The 24,865-nt window shown below is 38.5% G+C and overlaps 1 protein-coding gene across 1 annotated transcript in view; it reads right to left on the bottom strand.

Moving 5' to 3' along the window:
* LOC116568185 (guanylate-binding protein 4-like) overlaps positions 1-17,225 on the bottom strand; it is a 28,583-nt gene extending 11,358 nt beyond the window's left edge. The window contains exons 1-7 of the mRNA XM_032303721.1: positions 16,914-17,225; positions 10,872-11,067; positions 7,255-7,382; positions 5,177-5,286; positions 4,767-4,963; positions 2,147-2,392; positions 963-1,243 (exon numbers count right to left, since the gene is read on the bottom strand). Coding sequence (XP_032159612.1) covers positions 963-1,243; positions 2,147-2,392; positions 4,767-4,963; positions 5,177-5,286; positions 7,255-7,382; positions 10,872-11,061 — 1,152 coding nt within the window. The 5' untranslated portion in view covers positions 11,062-11,067; positions 16,914-17,225. The remainder of the gene's footprint in view (positions 1-962; positions 1,244-2,146; positions 2,393-4,766; positions 4,964-5,176; positions 5,287-7,254; positions 7,383-10,871; positions 11,068-16,913) is intronic.
* Between the last annotated feature and the right edge of the window lie 7,640 nt (positions 17,226-24,865).

The following is a 24,865-nucleotide window of genomic DNA, read 5'->3' as shown; positions in this document are numbered from 1 at the left end:
GAGAGAGAAAGAACACACATGCAAGTTGGAGAAGGGGCAGAGGGAGAAGGAGAGAGAAAGAATCTCCAGCAGGCTCCCTGCTGAACACAGAGCCCTGTGGGGAGCTCAGTTCCTCAAGCCTGAAATCACTACCTAAGCCAAAACCAAGAGTCAGACACTCAACCAACTGAGCCAACCCAGCATCCCCAGAGACTTTCAGTCCTAGTTCTGATTGATTCTGTTACTTGTCAAAAGCCCATTAAACTCTCTTGGATTCAGGCTTATCATCTATAAAATGATGGGGTTGTAAGATATAAACTCCAATTTTACTTCTGCTGTAGTATGATTAACAGTGACCCAACCATCAACAATGAAAAAGAGAAAGTTGAATTGTGCCTGGAAGTAGAGTTTCCTCAGAGGAGATTGAGAAAGCACAAGCAGGGGTAGTGGCAGAGGGAGAAGCAAGCTCCCTGCTCAGCAGGGAGCCTAATGTGGGGCTTGATCCCAGGACCCTGGGATTATGACCTGAGCTGAAGGCAGATGATTAACCAACTAAGCCACCCAGCCACCCCTCATGGCAATTTTTAATGCAGCAGAAAATTAATAAAATGTCTATGTTATAGTAAAAGCGTAATCTATAGCCTATAGAGCTCTGTCTCACAACAATCCGGGCTCCTTTATTTATTTTTTTTTAAAAGATTTTATTAATTTATTTGACAGAAATCACAAGTAGGAAAAGAGGCAGGCAGAGTGAGGGGGGAAGCAGGCTCCCCGCTGAGTAGAGATGTGGGGCTCGATCTCTGGACCCTGAGATCATGACCTGAGCTGAAGGTAGAGGCTTAACCTACTGAGCCACCCAGGTGCCCCAATCCAGGCTCCTTTAACCAGAATAAAGAGATGAACTATTTGATAAAAAATATATAGGCTCTAAGCATGATTTCCAAAGGAGAGAAATCAGGAGTGCTAAATGCTAATACAATTACCATGAGTTTTTTCTGGAACTCCCGCTTGTCGTCTTTGAAGGAGTACTCCATGAACACTGCAATGGCTTCCCTCTCACAGTGTGCATGTACATCCAACAGCTCCTGAAGCGTGTCTGTGGGCAGCCTCACTCGCTGGGCCATCTGCTCTCTGTAGTGGTCAGCTGCCTTCTGCACGGCCACAGGATTCTCAATCTGAGCCAGAGTTGTCACCACGTTCTCCAAGCAAGGAACTGCTTCATGATGGATGGCATCCATATAGGTTATCAACAGAGTCCCCAGCCCTATATAAGCCAGGGAATTTAAGCATAAATACCAAGGTCTCAATCAGTAGCTTATAGTTTTTATGAAGCATCATTCTAAGATTCTAAGATCATTCTAAGATCTAAAAGCCCCACCTTATTTACAAGGAAATTTTATTTTCTCCTTTTGGGAATCTACTCCTTTCTAACAGGATTATTGTTTTCCTGTTTTTTCTTTTATTGTTCTCCATTTTGTCACAGCACAATTTAAATTACCAACTATACAATATGCACTTATGTTACTGGAAAAATGGTTTCCCATTCATGAGAATGTAAAGGAATAGATTACACAGGTAAAGTAATAGACACAAACAAGACCAGCAGCATAATGTGTGTGCCCTGATACAAAACAAAAATGTGAACTCCTAGTTGAACATGATCGAGAATTCAAAACAGGGATAGAGGATCTTAAAGCAAGTATGGGTCCATCTCCACACAGGATACTATAGGACTGCGTAAGTTACATGCCCACGAAGCCTGCCCTACACATAAGATGACACATAATTCTGTTTCTCAGTGGTCTTGCAGGAACTCATAGCTTGCTCTTTATGACCTGACTCATGTAAATTTACAAAATAACCTGCTATCTCCTTCAAGACAAGAAGTTATCCCATAGGATTTCTCAATATACAGATGTCCTCTCTTTAACATCATCTTGTCTTCTTAGGATTAGTGGCTTATGTTCCTGAGGTATATCAGGTCTCAGCAGACCCTCACACAGGGAGAATTTAATGAGTAAACACACATGGATTTCTTTTCAGGCCATGAACATCTGCTTCTCCATAGTTACACACAGATGTAAACAAAATTACTGACAAATCCAGGCTCTCATCAAAGCACCACCACACTGACACAGAGACATGCTTTGGGACAAAGGTGACTTACGGCTCCCAGTGACAGTGATTCCCTCTCTTAGGGTCTTGGTCTTTGTGTGATTGAAAATATAGGTACAGAATTTCTTTGATTGCTCCTGGAAAGTACTGTCTAGCTTGTCTTCTGGCACCTTCTCAAGATGGAATAAGAGATTTCTATCACTTGTAGGCCGGTCAAAGACGAAGCACTTCCGTTTTGGAAAGAACTGCCTGATACACTCTCTGGGCATGTTGGAATTCTGGATTTTGGGATTTGTGCCTGCAAAAATGGAAAAAAACTGATCATTGAAAAGTGGTCTTTAGGTAAGGGAGTCAGAACTTTCATTTCCAGGCATCTTTGCATTATGGCATTTCCTGTGCCTATAAATCTCCTTTAACCCAATCATTTCAAATCAATCTGGGCCATCACCACAGGCAAGGAAATTCCATTTCTACATGGAGCAGAGCCAGGGAAATAGGGGAGTAGGAGGGGCATCAGTCCCAACTGAAGCAAGTTATGGTTGGTTTCCTTAGTACTGTTATGGAGTTTAGTGGTTGATATATTCATTAAATGTTTATCAAATGAGTGAGGAACCAAAAAAAAAAATGGTAAGAATTCCTTTTGTGATTTGACTGTCCCCATATTAGATATGAAATATGGACCCTAAAATAAAATAATACCAAAAGAAGAGTAAGATATTGCTTGTTAAAATATCAGGTGGAGGATGAATAATATCAAGGTAAGAAAAAAATGTCTAAAACTCAGAGTAAAAAAAAATCACTGAATCTCCTTTATTCTAATCATGAGCTTTGTAAATCGAAATTGTGCTAATTTACCAAAGTCAAGGAAAATTCCTTTCTGAACAGAGCTAAGAGTCGGGGAAGTACTTCAGGAGAGGAATGGGAGGCATTCAGCACAAGTGAATAAACTTATGCTAGTTTCCCTGGCATTTTTATGGGGTCCCATGGATTAAGAATCTAATGTTTATTGAATGACTAAGAAAAAAAGTCAGAGGGCCATAAATACAGAGAACTGGTGGTTGCAGAAAGGATGGTGGTGGGGGATGAGTAAAATGGGTGAAGGGGAGTGGGAGTTACAGCCTTCCAGTTAAGGAATGAAGTCAGAGGAAGAAAGGTATAGAATGGAATATAGTCAATGATATTGTTACAGTGTTGTTTGGTGACAGATGGTAGCTACACTTGTGGTAAGCACAGCATAATGTACAGAGTTGTCAAATCACTATTTTTCTACACCTGTAACTAATGCAACACTATGTGTCAACTATAATTTAAAAAGAGGTCAGAAGTACTTCTCCATGTCAAAAATGAAATATGGGCCTTAACGTGATCCCAGAGCAAAAGGGTAACACTTTGCTGGGGAAAATGTCGGGAAGAAAATAGATGATATCCAGGTCAATAAAGAAAAATTTTTATAAGCATAAGCCAAAAACATGTCACACCACAAATATGTTTAGAGATTCCTTTAATTGAAATCTCTAAAGTATACTTTAATCTAAATGTAATTTGAGACCTCATCATTTCCCTATATCAGATCGATTCAGACTTCATAGGATCTTACAGAGCAATTCTGTAGCACGTATCAGCTGTTCAATGAATAAATAAAAATGAATGTTCCCTATCCCTATAGATGTCTTCTATTATCCACTTTGCTAAATACATGTAACAAATTTATAATATAAAAATAGAATATTGTGTAAGGCTACAAAGTGAAAAGGATGATGTTATAAGGAAGGTAACATGAAGGTCTGACAGCTTTACAGGAAAGATATGTCAACATTTTTTCTGGACCTTTTAGTTTGCAAATATCCTTTCTGTGGAGAATATAACTCTATAGGTACTAGTAATATATAATTATTAAATATTATAACTTTATTTATTACTTTAAAATCTCTAGTAATTGGAGCTTAAGCTTACTAAAGAAATTCAGGCCCAAATATTAGATCAGATAATCTATTAATCAGATAAATTAGATCAGATAATCTATTAATAAGCCAACACTATTAAAATATACTATTCTACCATTTTGATTACTATATTATTATTACTATTGAAATACATTTTAAAAATAAGTAATTGATTTCAATGTGAACACTTAACAAGCCACAAAAGTATTTGGGCCTCAAGAAGTTATAGCAATGGGGCACCTGGGTGGCTCAATGGGTTAAGCTGCTGCCTTCAGCTCAGGTCATGATCTCAGGGTCCTGGGATCGAGTCCCGCAGCAGGGACTCAGCAGGGAGCCTTCTTCCCTCTCTCTCTCTTCCCTCTCTCTCTCTCTCTTGCTTTCCTCTCTGCTTACTTGTGATCTCTGTCAAATAAATAAAATCTTTTAAAAAAATGACACTTATAACCATGTAAAAAAAAAAGAAGTTATAGCACTGATTGAAATCTGGAAATATTTTTTCATGGTATCAATTAGCATTAAATTATCTGATCTAATATTGGGTCCTGAATTTTTTTAATGAGCTTAAGCTCCAATTGCTAAAGACTTTAAAGTAATAATAACCCACAAAGCCCAATCACCATTAGCACTGGCTTCAAATTCAAATAAACATTTATGTCATATGCTGAATGACAGGGCTCAGTTGATCCCATCATTAAAAAATCTGCCACCATTTAAGCCATACTCTGAGACCTGGAAGCAGCTTCAAGGCATCCTCCAGGTACTCATCTTCAGTTATGAAGAGTCCATTTATCTTCATTTCCAGTGTGAAATCTCGTAGAGCCCAAATAAAATCTGGAAAGAAACTCACAAAGTTGGCAGAGTCGTCTACCCCACTGAACTTTGAGGATGACTTCGCCCTGATTAGCTGTGATAGTTCAGTCACATAGCTAGGAACTTAGCTAAGGAACAAGTACTTTACATCACAATTTCCAGATCTCAGATAGAAATAAATGTTATAAGCACTAATTTTTATTCTGGGTCCCTCTCACTCCTTTCTGCAACCATGACAATTAAGTCACAGAAAAGATGACAGTCTCAGTTGAGAATGGCAATTCCTGTAAACTCAATGAAATTTGGTGTTTTGGTCCCTGAAAGGATACTGCAGCTGCTCCAGGGCCTGGTGGTTGATGGTGCCCATGCTGTTGTAGATCAAGGTGCTGCTCAGAAGCACAGTCAGGGCAAAGATCCATGAGTCATTCTTGGGGTCGACCTAGAAAGCACATTAGACAAGGGACTTAGAAGGCTGCTATTTATGCACCCATTGATTTATTCATTCATTCAGTTTTTCATTTATTATTTTGTTACTATATATTGCTGAAATCTTAAGACAAAGAACACAAGTTTTGAAGACAATAATAAATTCAACCTCATTTTTAGTGTTAACATAGTACCCTCTCAGGGCCCCAGTATCTTAGCTATTAAAAGAAGTAAATGACCTTGTCAATATGGGTAAAATGTCTAATGCAGTCCCTAGAATACAGCAGACATACAATAATGTGAGCAATTATTCCTCTATCAAACTTTTCTTCATATTATCTATATTTGCAACACAAATGTTATTCAAAAAAATTCTACAACTACTCTTTAGGCACCTAAATGCACCTACTGCATTTGGCTGTATGGATGCAAAAGTTATTGTTCTTAAGATGACTTAAGAAGGGGCAGATAAAGGCAACCAAGTTTATAATCTCTCACATGGCAAAAAGAATCGTGCAACTTCAGAGCAAGAAGTGACTATGGGGTCACTATGGGGTCTTGGTTATGGAGGGCAAAACTGGAACCAACATTCAGGGGAAGACCTGAAATTCTTTGAAGACCAGGAAAATAGAGTCAGATATCTCAAAGCATTCCACAATTTTAGTGTTAGCCACTGGTTCTGCTGCCATCAGCAGTTTACAACACACTATATCCTGTTGCCTTGTACAAGTGCAGTATCTAGATTCTATGCTTATCAGATTTGAACTGTAAGACTAGAAAACTTTTCATATTTTTGGCAAAAAAACTATTTTCCTCAAGTCCTTATTGTCCCTGAAAGTATCCAACGTAGATTGCTTTTTTTTTTTTAAAAGCAGGATTTGGGCCAAATAACAATCGTTTTCAACATCAAGAGAATCATTTTGCTTTTATATTGAATTTACTGTTAAGAGCTTTAAAGCTGAACACAGAATCTCTGAATACTTACTCCCTACATTTATGGAAGCCAGATATTTACCAATGCTACTTTGAATATAGGCTCAGAGTAATCTAAAATAAGGAGAAATAATTTGTTTCACTTAATAGTATAAAGAGAAAATATGTAAGATTATATCAGGTAAGATAATTTCAGTGGGTCAAGGTCATTCTCTTATATAAGTCAGAGAAGAAGTAATCTCTAAAATCAGAGACTTGAACTAAAACCTTCATGAATGCTCCTGGCATAGCTAAACTTCGTCTGAAGAGGATTTAAATAAATTACTTTACTGAAACCCTATTTCATATCTCTTACTTCTTTTACTTCTTTTTTTTTTTAAATTTAAAAAATTTTATTTATTTATTTGACGGAGATCATAACTAGGCAGAGAGGCAGGTGGGGGGTGGGGTGGGGGAGGGAAGCAGATTTCCTGCTGAGCAGAGAGCCAGATGCGGGGCTTGATCCCAAGACCCTAGGATCATGACCTGAGCCGAAGGCAGAGGCTTACCCACTGAGCCACCCAGGCGCCCACATCCCCTACTTCTAAATCACATCCATATACTTTAACTGCTAGGTCCCACTGACTTCATGGGTTACAGTTTACATATTATTTCTTCCAAGAAGCTTTTTCGAAGCCATGTGATTGGATTAGTTGCCTACATCTACGCATGGTTCCCCGTACTGATCACACTGTGTACATGTTGTCTCTCCTGCAGTTAAGCTCTAGGCATTTGCCCTATTTGCTGCAGTATCTGTAGTACTTAGCACAGAACACGGGAATTCAGCTGTTTGGTTAAGTATTTACTAAACTGTATGTTTATCCAACTGTTAAAAGTAAGAAGATGTTATTATTATATACCCCAATACTTGAGGTGACCAGAAAAGTAAGTTCAGGGAGAAATATATTCTCATTTTCATACTTGGGTTTAGAGTTTTTAAGACTAGGTAATAGAACTTAAATTGAGGTAGCAAATGAAAAGTAGAGTCAAGATTCCCCCTTGGCCTTACCTTTTCTATATTACCTAGACCTTCAGTGTCCAGAAGGACCAGGGTGTGGTTCAGCTTGGAGGGGTGGGGTACACACCACATCCAAATACCTTTGGTTTTAGACCTCACTGTGGAACCCAGGAGGAAGCCTGCAAGAGAAGAGAAGAAAGCAACATGGATGTATGGGGATGCTTAGAGTTTAGTGGACTGAAGTTCAGCACCTACTGCTGCTGAGCTAGAGAGGAGGTAAGATATTTGGAAAACCAGGGCTGCATGGTCTACATAGAAATAAATGACTAATGACTAATGGGGCCAGAGGCAGGTTCTCCTAAAAATCAGTAAGAACTAAACAAGACAATCCAATTATAATTTTTTAAAAAGACTTCAACAGGCATTTAACAAAATAGGAATTACAGAGGGCAAATAATATGTGAAAGTGTACTCAACCTTATTTATAGTGAGGCACATGACATAGAACCAAGTAGTCATCATAACAGTAAGAGTCAAAAATTTTTCTTTGGATGCGAGAATTCTTAATTGCTGCTAATAAACATGTAACTTGAACAGAGAGTTGAAAAAGACATTGATATTATCTGGAAGTCCTAAAGAAACAAATACTCTATGACATAGAAATTCCACTTCAGGATATATTATATGAGAAGTTTGTGTACCTATACATCAGGATAAAATTACAAGAATATCTAAGACAATTTTGTTCATAAAAGATAAAACTTACGGGGCACCTGGGTGGCTCAGTGGGTTAAAGCCTCTGCCTTCAGCTCAGGTTATGATCCCAGGGTCCTGGGATCGAGCCCTGCATCGGGCTCTCTGCTTAGCAGAGAGCCTGCTTCCTCCCCCCTCTCTCTCTGTCTGCCTCTATGCCTAATTGTGATCTCTGTCTGTCAAATAAATAAATAAAATCTTTTTAAAAAAAGATAAAAGTTACTATAGTGCCTTGAAATAAATTATAGGTACATACAAAAAATGGACGAATCTTAAAAACTTCTTGTTGAGCAAAAGAATACATCAAAAAATACATAAAATTTAATTCCATTTAAGAAAACTTCCAAACTCATTCTACCAGGTAATCAGCATTACCTTGATTCCAAAACCAGACAAAGACCCCACTAAAATGGAAAATTACAGGCCAATATCTCAATATTCACCATGATGAACATGGATGTAAAAATTTTCAACATGACACTAGCAAATTGAATTCAAGAGTACATTAAAAGAATTATTCACCAGGACCAAATGGGATTTATTCCTGGGCTTCAGGGCTGGTTCAGTATTCACAAATCAGTTGATGTAATATTAATAAAAGAAAGGATTAATAAAAGATTAATTAATTAATTAAAGAGTTATTATTAATATTATATTATTAATTATAATAATTATTTATTATTATTAATTAATTATTACTAATTCACATTAATAAAAGAAAGGATAAGAACCATATGATCCTGTTGATAGATGCAAAAAAAAAAGCATTCGACAAAATACAGTGTCCTTTCTTGATAAAAACCCTCAGTAAAGTATATAATGATGAGACATACTTCAACATCGTAAAGGCCATATATGAAAGACCCACAGCTAATATGCCTTGATAGGGAAAAACTGAGAGCCTTTCACCTATAGTCACGAATAAGACAAGGATGTGCACTCTTACCATTATTATTTAAGATAGTATTGGAAGTCTTAGCCACTCACCAACTAAACAACACAAAGAAATAAAAGGCAACTGAATGGGCTAGGAAGAAGTCAAACTTTCATTCCTTGCCATTTTCAAGGACATGGATAAAGCTAAGAATGTATTATGCTAAGTAAAATAAATCAGTCAAAGAAAGACAAATGCCATATAATTTCACTCATATGTGTAATTTAAAGAAACAAAACAGGTGAACATATGGGAGGGAGAAAAAAAAAAGAGAGAGGAAAACAAACCATAAGAGACTCTTAAACCGTAAGAGACTCTTAAAGATGGGCTAGATAGGTGATGGGTATTGAAATGGATATTAAAGAAGGCACTTCTTGTGATGAGCAGTGGATGTTGTATATAAGTGATGAATCACTGACTTCTACTCCAGAAACCAATATTGCACTGTGTGTTAACTAGAATTTAAATAAAAAATTAAAAAGAGAAAAAAAATTTTTTTAAATGGGACCTTGTTTTATTTCCAGGAAAGCCACAATACAGGTTGAGGCTATGTAGCCGGTAGCAGAATCGACACTGGACCTTAATGGAGGCGCACACAGAGCCAGTGTCTGGCTACTGTCCACAGCACTGACACTGAACACTGAGGCTAGGATTGCTATCTCTGCAGCCCCTGATGGCTGCATGACACTACTCTGACACTGCTCAGACCACCTGTGCCCAATGCACGGACACTGTTCCAGTGTGTCTATCACATGTTTTGAGTCAGAGTTGCAGGTGGTCATATGACTGTTGAAGCTTCCTGTCATGTCCAACTGTAAGACTGGTAAAGTAGATTCTCTCCTCTATGGATGGAGGTAGTCTCTGCCCCCATCAAGATTCTTTAAGTGTGGAATTGTTTTACGTGGGAAGAGAGGTACAAGTTCTAGGAGTAAATGCTGGGGACCAGGAATGGAAAAGAATGACAAATTTTCACATTTGGAGCTGTGATCTGAGACTAGAACTTGATTAAATTCCATTTATATTAATTTTAAAAGCAGTCCAAAATAAAGTATGCTTTAGAAATACAAACATAGACTATAAAACCATTTTTAAAAAGCAAAGGAATAAGTATCATGAAAATCAAAACATCGGTGAGCACTAGTGAGAGTGTGAGAGGGTATGGTTTGGGACTTTGGGTGTTGACAATAATTTTTTTTCTTTTTCTTTTTCTTTTTTTTTTTAAATTTTTATTGTAAGTAGGGCTTAAAATAAAAGCCTACTCAGGCTCACAGGGCTTGAACTCATGATCCTGAGCCGAAGACCTGAGTGGAGATCAAGCGTTGGATGTTTAACCAACTGAGCCAGCCAGATGCCCCACCAATGATTTATTTCTTGACTTAAGCCATGGTTACACAGGTGTTCACTTTATTCATTTTATTGTACACTGTGTTTTAGGTACTCTTCTGTATGTGTTAAAGTTCACATATTTGAAAAGGCTAAAAAAAGAGAGAGAAGGGGTTATAATTTATGAAAATTTTGCCTTGACATGGAGCAGAAAAATAAAATGGCAGCTCTAATGACATATAGGATAAAAAAGATTTTCCCCTTTTTCTCTTCCTTTCCTCTTCTAACAAAAGTGGTAAAATTAAAGTAATTTGAAGTTTCTTGAAATGACATTACAGGTTTGGCAGGAGTGATACAGGAAAAAGAAAGGAAGTAGTAGTAGAAGCTGAGTTTCTGAGAAGAGTGGATGGGATCCAGAGGAATTAGTTGGGGGAGGGGGGTTGGATCTCTAATAGGGTGTGGAAAATGGCATTCATTATTGGAGAAAAGAGGTTTTATGAACAAATGGGGTTGAGGTTGTTCATTAGATGGTCAATATTACAAGTTTTCTTTATTGGGTAGAGTCAGCCTCTTCCTTTAGATGACATCAGAGGAGCATCACCAATCTGCAGTTTCGCTGGTTCCAAGCAAATGACTCCAGTCCCAGGACAACACTCACCATGGTTCTGTCCTAATAGGCGGTTCAACAGGTAGGATTTTCCTGTCCGGTATTGCCCTACAATGCCTACCACAATCACAGGCTGAGAAATCTTGTCAAGAATCTGTAATGCTTTTCGATTCACATTCAACTGCTCTCCGTGGTTTTCCACTAGACAAATGGGTTCTGTCATGGTGGGTCCAGATGCCATGATGACCTGAAATGCAGAAGAGCCTCTCAGTAGAATGTAAGATCCCAAAGTCATCTTTAATGGTTATTCAAGGGATGTGCATATCTACTTCCTACGTTTTGTACGTTTTTAAGGGAGAAGTATACAGCCTGCCACCAGTAGATCACAGATTTCTTCTAACATGCCCATAATCCCTAGCATTATCTATGATGGCACATATGTATCATTTGTTTCCAGTGATTCTGTTCTCTAAAAATAATGTTCTTGCTCAGGAATCCCTCTGCATAAAAAGCCTTGGTAAAAAATTTTTTAAGGTGGGGTACCTGGGTGACTCAGTCAGTTAAAGCAGCTGTCTTTGGCTCAGGCCATGATCTCAGTGTTCTGAGATCAAGCCCCGCATCAGCAGAGAGCCTGCTTCACCTTTTCTCTCTGCCTGCTGCTCTGCCTACTTGTGCTATCTCTCTGTCAAATAAACAGATAAAATCTTTTAAAAGATTTTTTAAGGAAAAAAGACATATATGTATATATCTTTTTTTCCTTAAAAGAATCCCTGGAAGTTAAATAATTTTATCTTTTCTTACTGGATAAAGTAATGATAGTACAGATATTTAAGTTAAAGGATTGGTAAAGGCTTTATGGTCAGTTAGTGGCAAAAGCAAGAGTTGAATAGCAATCTCACTGCACTAACTACTCCAAAATCTAACCTATCAGAATTAATTTCCTCAAATACACATTTAGCAAATAGGTAAGTTTCTTGATGGGGAAACTGCAGGGTTCTCTATTGACTCATTAGGTATGAAGTCATTATAATACATAGTGTGATCTAAACAGATCCTGTTATTCTTGCACAATCATCAAGCCACCAATCTATTTCCAGACCAACCCCTCTATTTACAAGGTGTATGTCTCATTAGAGACTTCAGTTCATCTTACATTTTGTAAAAGGTATAACTCTTTTTAAAAAAAAGATTTTATTTATTTATTTGGCAGTGAGAGATTACAAGTAAGCAGAGAGGCAGGCAGAGGGAGAAGGGGAAGCAGGCTCCCTGCTGAGCAGAGAGCCCAATGTGGGGCTGGATCCCAGGACCCTGAGATCATGACCTGAGCCAAAGGCAGAGGCTTAACCCACTGAGCCACCCAGGTGCCCCACAAAAGGCATAACTTTGATATCCAGTCTAACTTATTACCTAATTCATTACCTAATCACTATCTAATTCATTATATTATTGATGAGCCTGATGCCATGTTCAATGCTGGGGATATAAAAATGAGTAAGATAGAGTTTCAACCTTCAAAGTGCTTTAGAATCCATATTAGCTGGCTTTGGTTCCTCTACGAATAACAGAAAAGCCTAGAAAGCCGCTGCTTAAAAAGCTGAAAGTGTACTACCCTTTGTCACAAGTCAACAAAGATAAAGATTATAATTCACAAAGTCATCAGGGGCAAAGTTTCCTTTTATTTCTTGCTTAGCCATCTTTTAACAATGCCATTTCATGGTACAAGTTGACTTATCATCACATGTCCCTTCTAACCAGCAGAAGAAGAAAGGAGGAAGGAGGCTAGGTCACCTTCCTTTAAGGATATCTCATGGATAACTGATCATGATGATCACACATCCGTTCAGCTCAGAGTTCAGTTACTACAATTATACCTCAAGAGCTTAGGGTATACTGGAGAAGACAGGCAATAGTCAGGCAGCATAAGTAGAGAAATGCCATGATAGACATATGCATGGCATAGTGTCCAGTAAAAGAAAGGTGCTCTAATATAGCTTGAAAGAAGAAATCAAAAGATACAAGTTGGTAACTATGACAACAGGAGAGGGTTAAACATGAGAAGAGACAGCATGTGTGATGACTTGGAAGATTAAAATGAGAGAGAGGCATCTAAAGTGACTCCTTGGTTTTTACCTTGGACACCTGGGTAAATGTCAAAAAGAAAAATACAAGTCTGTTTTTCGTGGGTGTTGAAATTTTTAGAAGTATTTAGTTCTGATATACTCATAGACTCATAGACATTAAATAGAATTGTGTAGACCTGAATGAAAGCATTACAGGCTGGTAAGCATTCAACCCATACTTTGTCATGTTCACTTGAATCTTTTAACACTAAGTTCAGTGAAGGTAAGGCCTCCACAATTCTCAGCACCTACTGGGCACTACATGAACATTTGCTCATTTGAATTGATGTGCAACTAGGAGAAAGATCTATCGGGAAAGTAAGATATGAGCGGTTGTAGTATATGCATCAAAACAGCAAGGATGTTTTTTTATCTCCCACACGATGAATACATAAAATGAGTTCCAAGAGCCTATGTGTCTCAGAAGGGTAGGTGGTGTGGGTATCAAGAAGGAGGAAGTGACCAGAAAGACTAAATATATGGAGTTTATATAAGAGAAGGACTAAAGATATTCTTAGGTTGTGAATAATCATTAATTTAACTTATATATGTGTTGTATACCTGCCATGTGCTGGGCATTATTCTAGGTGCTCTGTATTCAACAATGAACAAAATAGATATAAATTCCTGCCTCATGGAGCTCTATTCTGTTAGGAGAAGACCTCTAATAAGCAAAATATATTACATATATAGATTATATATATAAACATATACATACATATTATATGATACATGTAATATATGAAATGTTAGATGATGATGAGTATTCTAGAGAAAAATTATCAGGGTGTGAAATAAACAGGCAATAGGGATATGCGGTGTTAGGGCTGAATTCATACATAGGGTAGTCAGCGATGGTCTCCCTGAGAAAGAGACATAATGGAAGTCATCAGTGAGCTTGATGAAAACAGTGAACGGCTGGGGAAAAGAGCCTGGGTGGAGACCTGAGTAACATGAGAGGAGAGTGGCAAAGAATGGAGCTCTCTCTTAAAACAGAATTTATTAAACTGGAAGAAAAGGACATTTGTATGCTTTATAATGTTTTATTTTTGTTTATAGGCTTACAGAGAAGTGAGTCAGTTGTGTGGATGTTTAAGATTCTGCCCAGATCTGACAGAGTCCCATATCTGGGGAATTTTGAATATTTTCCTCTCAGTGAGTAGAGCATTTCATGAAACATAGAGAGAGAGATCAGTCATGCAGCTTTGACTCTCCCTTTATTTTTTCTACGACAGTGTTGAGCAGTGGTATTCCCACTGTTTCCAGCTTTCCATCCAAGGAGGTGTTTCTTTGACAGTGACTGAGGGAGTCCTGGAGCCCAAGTGGAAGACACTGTCAGGCTCAAAGGTGCCCCAAAGTTTAGCCCATAAGTCAAAGCTGAGCTCCCTCCACACAACTGAGCATCTGCATTCTGTGCCATTGTTGTAAATCTGTACAATACTTAAGCTCAATCTTGTATCATACAGGACAAACTATTGTCAACATGTAACAACAACTCTCTTACCTCATTTGAGATACTAAATGAAATACTAAAGAGCAACCAAGCATAACTTCAGGATAAAGAAAGCTTTTGCATACACTTCTCAACATTCTGTTTTGTCTCTACATTTTGTGAAATTAGACATTGTCCATTTATGTCCTGTGAGAAACAAAAAATTATTAACTGCATGGCAAATACCCAGGCCTTTCAGCTTATAATACAAAGCTGTCTGAAGGCACTGGTAATAGAGGGGGTGAGCTCCAATAGAAATAAAACTAGAGCAGGAACAAGAGTGATAACTGAAGAAAGGCACCATAATATGCTGTGTTTAGAGCCTGACTGCCTGGGTTCCTATACTGGATCCATTCTTTACTAGCTGTTTGACCACGAAAAGAATACATAATCTCTTTGTGCCTCTGTGAGTAATCTCATAAGGTGGTAATACTAATAGTAACTACATTATAGGTCACTGGAAGTATTAAATAATTCATGACAGTTATGACAACTTAAAACCATGGCTGGTGCATTGTACGTATCTGAGGAGACAGAAAAGATAGAATTCCAAATGCACGTGAAGGACCATTTTGGACAGAAATAGTGACACTTCTCTCATCCAGGAGTCAATGTGAGTGCGAAGGAAACAAGGATGGATGCAAACAAGGAAAGGGTACATCTCAGGAGAAGGAAGAACAGGCAAGAGAGGCACAGCACAAAGGGCTGACATGGAGGTCACTGATGCAGGGGGAGCCAGCAGGAGGAGCACAGAGCCATCTTTGGGTGTCCCAGTGGCTCTGGAGTCAGGCTATCAGGTTCAACTTAGAAGGTTCAAATCACCTACTGTCTGTGAAACCTTGAAAAAGGGACTGGGTAAGCCTTGATTGATTTTGTTTCTTTCTAAGATTTATGAGCTGGAGGGGGTGGGAGAGCGGAATGGGGTGGGAGGGAGGGAGGGGCAGAGCAGAGGGAGAGGGAGAACGAGACTCCCCACTCAGCAGGGAGTCTGATGCAGGACTCACCCAGGATCCCAGGATCATTACCTGAGCTTAAGGCAGATGCCCAATCAACTGAGCCTACCCAGGTGCCCCAAGCCTTGATTTTCTTATCAATATTAAGTGTAAAATAATAATTCCTTCTTCATCCATAACTGTATAGACTAACAATGAATAGGCTGTCAATGAATTACTTCTAATTTTCAACAGCTAATATACTCTTTCTGTAATTAGCAACTGAGGCAATGAGTTATTGTGTCAGTACATTTTATCAGGGGTACATTACCAAAAATCTAGGCTAAATAAAAATCCTTTTCTTAAAAAAAAAAATCAGTTCATTAGGTGCTAGAGAGTTAAAAAATATGGAGTAAAGCAAGAGTTTTGCTGGTGTACTATAGGACAAATTGCAGATTTCTTTTCTTGGACTTAATATTTTTAAAACTTTTGGGGAGGAATATATGGATTACAAAGCTTCTTCTTCTTCTTCTTCTTCTTATTATTATTATTATTTTTAGCTGCAAAGCAGGACTGAGGTATCCAAGCTAAGATGATTCTAAATCCAAATGAAATAGAATGAGATGGGCGCCTGGGTGGCTCAGTGGGTTAAGCCGCTGCCTTCGGCTCAGGTCATGATCTTAGGGTCCTGGGATGGAGTCCCGCATCGGGCTCTCTGCTCAGCAGGGAGCCTGCTTTCTCCTCTCTCTCTCTGCCTGCCTCTCTGCCTACTTGTAATCTCTCTCTGTCAAATAAATAAATAAAATCTTAAAAAAAAAAATAGAATGAGATGGTTCTACTAGACGGAGTTAGTCAATGGTTTACAAAAGTTATGGTCTATAAGAATCATCTCGCATGATGGTTAAAAATGCCCAAATCCATATTTTCAACAAATACTACAAGATACTCTGATGTAGTTTGTGTATGGAACACACATTTATAAACAGTGCAGGATAAACACGCTTAAACCTTAGGATTATTTTTAACAATCGATTCGCGTGAGATTGAATAACTCCATACACCACTGCTGTCTCTACGGAATATTACGTGTTACTAGTACACACACACAAGAAGTCGTCTTCCGGGATGTTAGTGGTCAGTGACACAAGGGCCATCCAGGCTGTTTTCCCGGTGCCCGGCAGGGGGCAGGCAGGACACGCCTCAGGAGGGAGGACGCCACCCAGCGACCCTAGGGGACGGACGGCGGGAGTGGAAGGTGCCTCCATCCTGCCCGAGGAAGACTTCAGTCCCCTTCCGCAGCGCAGGCGGCAGGCACCGGTGCGTCTCCCGTGCCCGGCTGCCCGTGGCGCCTGAGGGGCTGCGGCGCCTACCGGGACGCGGCGCGACCGGGGTCGCCCCGCGGGCGCCCCGGTCCTCGGGAGAAACTGAGCGGCGGGAGCTAAGCTCCCCGCGCCGGCCTCCCGCCGCCTTCCCGCTGCCCTGCGCTTGGGCCTGTGCTGTTCTCGAAGCCGAAACGGCCGCGCAAAACCAAGTTTAGGAGCGAACTTACGTGGCGCGGGCGCTGCAGTCAGGGCACAAGTTCTCGGGCGCTCTCCCTCTCCCCTCAGGCGCTCCGCCTGCGTCTGGCTTCTCAGGAAACTGCCTGTTCCCTTTGGAAGCGGGAGAGCTGCCGGATATTACAGCCATGCCGCCGTGGGTGGGGGACGCGGAGCACCGTAATCGAAAGTACACGCACAGTTTTTGCGGCGCTAACTGAGGGGGGATTTCGCCTGTTCACTGAGGCGGGAGAGCCGGGCGTGTGGGACGAGGCGCGCGGCAGGTGCGTGCGGTTCCTGCGCCTCAGCTGTCCCGGAGCCCAAGGCGGGCGGGCGCCGCATGCGCAGTCGGCTCCGTGGCCTTGGTCAGGGAAACTGAGCCCGCGGCGGGAGTGCGGCTGCGGCTGTGCCTGAGGCTGCCTGTCTCCCGGGGCGTCTTCCCGTCAGGGCACAGCTTTGTTCTGTTTTGTTCTTTAACTTCTTCTTGCTCTTTCCTCATTTCTTTTTTCTTTTTCCCCCATTTAAAGAACTACTCTCGCGACTAATGTAAGTATTCTTTCATAACGATAAAAATACGTATATCATCCCCAAATAATCACTAGTACTTTATTCCAGTTCTTTTTTTTTTTTTCTCCTCTTACGATTTTATTTATTTGACAGAGAGAGAGTAGGCAGAGAGGCAGTCAGAGAGAGAGGAGGAAGCAGGCTCCCTGCTGAGCAGAGATCCCGATGCGGGGCTCGATCCCAGGACTCTGGGATCATGACCTAAGCCAAAGGCAGAGGCTTTAACCCACTGAGCCACCCAAGCGCCCCACTTTATTTAGTTATTTTTTTCTCCATTTATTCTACGATGGAGGCAGTCGGGGGGGGGCATATTGCTTATATAATCTGGGGTTTGCTCTGAATAATAGGAAAATACGAAGTCAACAGTGAATTTTTATTAGAAATAAGCAAAGAAATCATAACCAACATCACATTTTAAAAAGCTGGCAAATGCTACATTTTCAGAAACTTCTGAGTGGATTAAGTAGACATTAAGTGTCAGTTCCATCTTCATCATTGTATTTGTGTGAAATAGGCTCTTTGGCAATAATAGTGTAAAAACTAAGTACCTGCCGATGGTTATAGACTCACTTTCTATATGCTATCAAAAATTTTATTAAATTATAAAAAATTAAAAATAAATTTCATTAAGTTATAAAGCTATTTATAGCACCAATATGACAAAACTGTTATCAGAAAATAAAATTTCACATTGGAAATTAAAAAAAATTTTTTTTTTAAGATTTTATTTATTTATCAGAGAGAGAGGTGGGGATAGAGTAAGCACAGGCAGACGGAGTGGCAGGCAGAGGCAGAGGGAGAAGCAGGTTCCCTGCTGAGCAAGGAGCCCGACGTGGGACTTGATCCCAGGACGCTGGGATCATGACCTGAGCCGAAGGCAGCTGCTTAACCAACTGAGCCACTCAGGCGTCCCACACATTGGAAATTTTAAATCCCCCTTTTCCTTTCATATGTAATGTAGTGCTACCATATTCTTTTGAAATCAATTACAGTTTTATGGGCAATTTGTCTTTCAATATGAACTTATATATTGTCTTCTTAATAGTATATAAAAATATACTCCTACTTATACCACTGGTGAAACTGGATGTCCTTTTAAAATTGCCTTTACTTGATATTATTAAAATTGAACAACAGTATTTTTTGTCCCACTGAAACATATAATCCAAACAAAGGACCCATCGCTATTGGGTATTTTTAGAGCATATCAGAATTCTCTCTTTTGGTGGATCTTTGGAGCAAATATTGTAACATAATGTAAGATGTGTTGGGTGTTAAGTAACGTGACAAATGAACTACTTGGTTGTCTGCAAAAGCAACAATAGATTATATTCAGAAGGATTTTAGATGGCCTCACAGAGGAGGTAGCATTACTTTTAGATCTTGAAGAATGACTCAGATTTGATTGAGGAAAGACTAGACAAAGTGTATTTTAAAACAAAGGAAATAAATTAGCAAATATACAATGGTAGTGAGCAATACTAAGAATCATCCAGGGTCCTGATAGCATTGAGGATGAGGTTGAAAGATCAGCTGGGATCTGGGTCAGACCCAGTGAAGTCTTTTTTTTTTTTTTTAAGATTTTATTTATTTATTTGACAGAGAGAAATTACAAGTACACTGAGAGGCAGGCAGAGAGAGAGAGAAGGAAGCAGGACTCGATCCCAGGACACTGAGATCATGACCTGAGCCGAAGGCAGCGGCTTAACCCACTGAGCCACCCAGGCGCCCTGACCCAGTGAAGTCTTAAGTGTTGTCAGACATGCTTTAAAGTTTACAGTTTTCACCTATCCCTCTGAGCAGGAGAGAGACTATAAAGTGGGGATACTGGAGACAGAGATCACTTTGGAGGCTATCGAACAATTTAAAGATGTTAGAGTCCTTCCACTGTAAGTTTGTTTGGAAACATTGCTCCACCAGATCATTCAAGGTGCAGGTTCCTTCTCCACCACTAAGGCATGTACTCCTTTGCAAGGTCAAACATTGATGGCTGCTACATCTGTGATGGTACAATAGGAAGGAAAAAAGGGACTGGTGGATTATAAACTCGAAGTTCTCTGGCCCCGACTTTTGAATGACAAAACTATACTTCTATACTTATTTCTTATACAAACATAATCATATGGCCACTGTTAGCTGTAAGAACCGCGAGAAAAATACAATCTCTAGCTGAGTGGTCATGAACTCATCTTATACTGTAGAATCTTACAATATTTAGAGCTGAACGTCTGTTATAGTGCCAGATTTTTTTTTTAAGTTTTAAAATTAAAGTTGACCATTTTGAGAGTTGAACCCAGGCTGAACTAAGAACATCATATTTTTTATACCATCTTTGTGTGGTGTAAGTTCTTTAATGGCATACATCCATCTTGCTTCTGCTCTCGATCTTATTCACAATATAATATTTCTTATAGCAAAATGTTTTTATTACAGACGCCTGGGTGGCTCAGTTGGTTAAGTGTCTGCTTTTGGCTCAGGTCATGATCCCAGAGTCCTGGGATCAGTCCCTCATCAGTCTCCTTGCTTAGTGAGGAACCTGCTTCTCCCTCTCCCTCCATCTGCCACTCACTCGCCCCCTGCTTGTGCTCTCTCTCACTCTGACAAATAAATAAATAAAATCTTGAAAAAAATGTTTTTATTAGTATTTAGCAATGAAAGAAAAAAATAAATTTGGAGGCTTTCTCTAAGTTTTCCTTGTTTATAATTACTTCAAAGCAAAAAATCATTTATAATTATATTTTGTAACTCTAAGTAACAGGAGCACAATATTGGCAAAGGAAGAATCATTACAAATGTTTTCCTAAACTGATGGAGGTTAAGGAAGTTTTACGTAACAAAGACAAAGTGTTTTTCATGTACTATTCATTTAATTCCAAAAATAATAGTCTATCATGTTGTTTTAGAAATGTTTTTATTTGGCACCTAGTGTATTCAGCTTCTGAACTTATTTGAAGTTCTTAGGAAAAGTCTCATTTTAACATTCTGCGACACATTGTGAAAAACAAAAAGTTATGGATGCACTAGCCCTTCCAGAGAGCACAAGGTAAAGCAGTTTCAGTTTTGATATCTGCTGACTGCATTTTTTCAGCTGGAAAAGACGTGTGTTGATTTTTCTTATTCGTAATTAATCTAAGAGAACAGTTCAGAATTACAGTGCCAACAATATATTTGATTACATATGCTTATGTATATATCTTGGTATGTATTATATATATATATGGATATAGATATAGATATATGCTATGTATACTTAAGTACATAAGAGAATGACAGCAGCAACACGAGGAATGGGGAGGAGGAATTAGGCTTATTTTCTTATTTTAAAGAACACTACTTGTGAAGTGGTAAAATATAATATTATTTGAAAGGAGATTTGGATAAGTTGTAAACATATATCATAAACTCTAGAGCAGGGATGCCTGGGTGGTTCAGTCAGTTAAAGTGGCTGTCTTTGGCTTGAGTCATATGAAAAATATATTAAGAAAGAAAGTATGCCTAGAGATGAAGAGTGATGCAGAAAATAATGAAAATCCCAGTTTTTAGGAGGATTTAAAACTGTTAATTTTTGCTAACTTTTCAAATTTTTTTCCAAAATATAGACTCAAATAAGCAAAAATGGGAATAACTATAAGAATAGAGAAGACTACAATTATAAAGAAACATTTACAATACTTCTGTGACAATTTGCTAGATTGAACCTATAAAATGCGGTAATATTGAAGATTTGAGCATCATGATTAGCAAAACTAAACAAATAGTTATTTACTACATAAATAATTTTGCTAAACTGTGGTAGAAAAATATTTTTTGGGATCAAAGGATTTCAATCAACTAAAGCATGGTTTACCTTGATACATGTAAGGAAACCATAATGAAAGGATAAATGGAAATCCCCAAATATAATTTAAAAATTCCACTTCTAAAATAATACTGTGGGTCTAAGAAGACTTCATGATAACGACTAAAATACTTTAACCTGAAAAATACTGATAATCCTTATATCAAACTTATAGGGTATGGGTAAATCACTTCTCATTGTGAGATTCATCAATTAAACTCATGTATGAAGGAAGAATTAGTTAAATACCAATCTCAAGAAGTTAGAAAGTGGACAAAACATGTAAGAAAGAAAAATAAAAAATCAAGAATTTAATAAAATAGAAAACAAATATGAAATAGAGTCAAAGCATCCAAAATGTTGGTCTTTGGCAAAGATTAATAGGTTGGTAAAATTGTATTAACTAATAAAGTGAATGAGTTCTTCTAACTCATACTAATAAAATGTATGAGTTCTTCTTTTTCTCTAGACCTTACAGAAAGGACCAGATATTCTAAAAAGTCATAATGTTTTACACATCTAGGAACTGACAACACATGGCAAACAGGTAAACTGAGTTCTCAAGACACCAATTTCTTTAGAAGAGACATTCCGCATCAAGTTTTAAATCTTTGACATAGCACAAAGGTAAGAAGAAATCAACTAAAAATTACTGATTTTTAAAAGACCGAATTGGAAGTACCATGAAAATTTAGAATTTTTGCAGCCTCCTGACACAATGAGAATGCACACATTCTTACAAGATGTCATTTGAGAATGATTCCAAGAGTTGTCTGATTTCAAGCTTTACTGCAAAGCTGTGATCACCAAGACAGCATGGTACTGGCACAAAAACAGACACATAGACTAGTGGAACAGAGTAGAGAGCTCAGATATGGACCAGCAACTCTATGGTCAAATAATCTTCGACAAAGCAGGAAAAAACATACAGTGGAAAAAAGACAGTCTCTTCAATAAGTGGTGCTGGGAAAATTGGACAGCTACATATAGAAGAATGAAACTTGACCATTCTCTTACACCATTCACAAAGATAAACTCAAAATGGATAAAAGACCTCAACGCGAGGCAGGAATCTATCAAAATCTTAGAGGAGAACTTAGGCAGTAACCTCTTTGACATCAGCCACAGCAAACTCTTTCAAGGCATGTCTCCAAAGGCAAAGGAAACAAAAGCGAAAATGAACTTTTGGGACTTCATCAAGATCAAAAGCTTCTGCACAGCAAAGGAAACAGTCAACAAAACAAAGAGGCAACCCATGGAATGGGAGAATATATTCGCAAATGACACTACAGACAAAGGGCCTATATCCAAGATTTATAAAGAACTCCTCAAACTCAACACACACAAAACAGATAATCACATCAAAAAATGGATAGAAGACATGAATAAACACTTCTCCAAAGAAGACATACAAATGGCTAACGGACACATGAAAAAATGCTCATCATTGTTAGCCATCAGGGAGATTCAATCAAAACCACATTGAGATACCACTTTACACCAGTTAGAATGGCCAAAATTAACAAGACAGTAAATAACAAATGTTGGAGAGGATGTGGAAAAAGGGGAACCTTCTTACACTGTTGGTGGGAATGCAAGTTGGTACAGCCACTTTGGAAAACATTGTGGAGATTCCTCAAAAAATTAAAAAGAGAGCTACCCTACTCTGCACTACTGGGTATTTACCCCAAAGATACAGATGGAGTGAAAAGAAGGGCCACCTGTACTGCAATGTTCATAGCAGCAATGGTCACAATTGATAAATTGTGGAGAAAACCAAGATGCCCTTCAATGGACGAATGGATAAAGAAGATATGGTCTATATATACAATGGAATTTTATGCCTCCATCAGAAAGGATGAATACCCAACTTTTGTATCAACATGGGCAGGACTGGAGGAGATTATGCTGAGTGAAATAAGTCAAGCAGAGAGAGTCAATTATCATATGGTTTCACTTGTGGAGCATAAGGAATAACATGGAGGAGATTGGAAGGTGAGGAAAAGGGTGTTGGGGGAAATCAGAGGAGGAAATGAACCATAAGAGACTGTGAACTCTGAGAAACAAACTGAGGGTTTTGGAGGGGAGGGGTTTGGGAGGTTGGGTGAGCCTGGTGGTAGGTATTAAGGCGGGCATGTTTGCATGGAGCACTGGGTGTGATCCATAAACAGTGAATCTTGGAACACTGAAAAAATAAAATAAAGTTTAAAAAAATGCTTAAAGAAAAAGAATAGTAAAAGTAACTATAACTACAATAAGTACTTAAGGGATAAATAAAAAGATGTAAAATACCACATTAAAAACATGAAACTTGGGAAAGGATTTAAAAATTAGGTGCTTTTATAATGCATTCAAATTTGAGTAACTATCAGATTAAAATAGACTGTGATAGTTAGATGATAGATGATAGATAGATAGATAAGAACTTCATGGTAACCACAACCCAAAAACCTACAATAGATGCACAAAAAAAATTAAAGAAAAGGAAACTCAAAATAACAATAAAGAAAGGCATCAAGCCACAAGAAAGAAACCAAGAGAAGAAGAAAGGAACAGAGAACTACAAAAATAATCAGAAAAAAAATTTCTAAATTACAATAGATAATACCTATAAATAATTACTTCAAATGTAAGTGGACTTAATACTCAGTAAAAAGACATGGGGTAGCTAAGTGTATAAAAAACAAGACCTACCCATATGTTGCCAACAAAAGACTCTCTTCAGATTTAAAGACACACACAGACTAAAAAGAATGGAAAAAGATAGTCCATGCAAATGGAGATGAAAATATAGTTGGAATAGCAATACTCATATCAGACAAAATAGTGTTCTTGAAGATTTATTTATTTATTTATTTATTTGAGAGAGAGCATGTGAGTAGGGGGAGGGATGAAGAGAGAGAATCTCAAGGAAACTCCTTACTGAGTGTGGAGCCTGACGTGGGGCTTGACCCCACCACCCAGGAGATCATGACCAGAGTGAAACCAGGAGTCAGACACTCAACCAACTGAGCCACTCAGGAGCCCCCAAAACAAAATAAATTTTAAAACAAAGACTGTAACAATGGACAAGGTAAAGGCAACAAAAGCTAAAATAAACAAATGGGATCACTTCAGACTAGAAAGCGTTTGCAGAGTGAATGAAACTATCAACAAACAAAAAGGCAGCCTACTGAATGGGAACAGATATTTTCAAATCTGATAAGGGATTAATATTCAAATTGATAAAAAAATATACAACTCCATATGAAAAAGCCAAGTAACCTGATTAAAAAATGGGCAGAAGACTTGAATGGACATTTTCCAAGGAAGGCATACAGATGGCCAATAGGCACATGGAAAGATGCTCAACATCACTCATCATTAGGGAAATGCAAATCAAAACTACAATGAGATTTCACTTCATACCTGCCAGGGTGGCTTTGAGCAAAAAGACAAAAAATAATAAGCCCTGGTGAGGATGTGAAGAAAAGGGAACCCTCGTGCACTGTTGGTGGTAATGTAAAATGGTATAACCACTTTGGAAAACAGTGTGGGGTTTCTCAAAAAATTTAAAATATTACT

The sequence above is a fragment of the Mustela erminea genome, chromosome 10 (assembly GCF_009829155.1).
Source record: "Mustela erminea isolate mMusErm1 chromosome 10, mMusErm1.Pri, whole genome shotgun sequence".
NCBI classification, from domain to species: domain Eukaryota; kingdom Metazoa; phylum Chordata; class Mammalia; order Carnivora; family Mustelidae; genus Mustela; species Mustela erminea.
The sequence above is the reverse complement of the archived record's forward strand: the minus strand, read 5'-3'. Positions and strand labels throughout refer to the sequence as shown.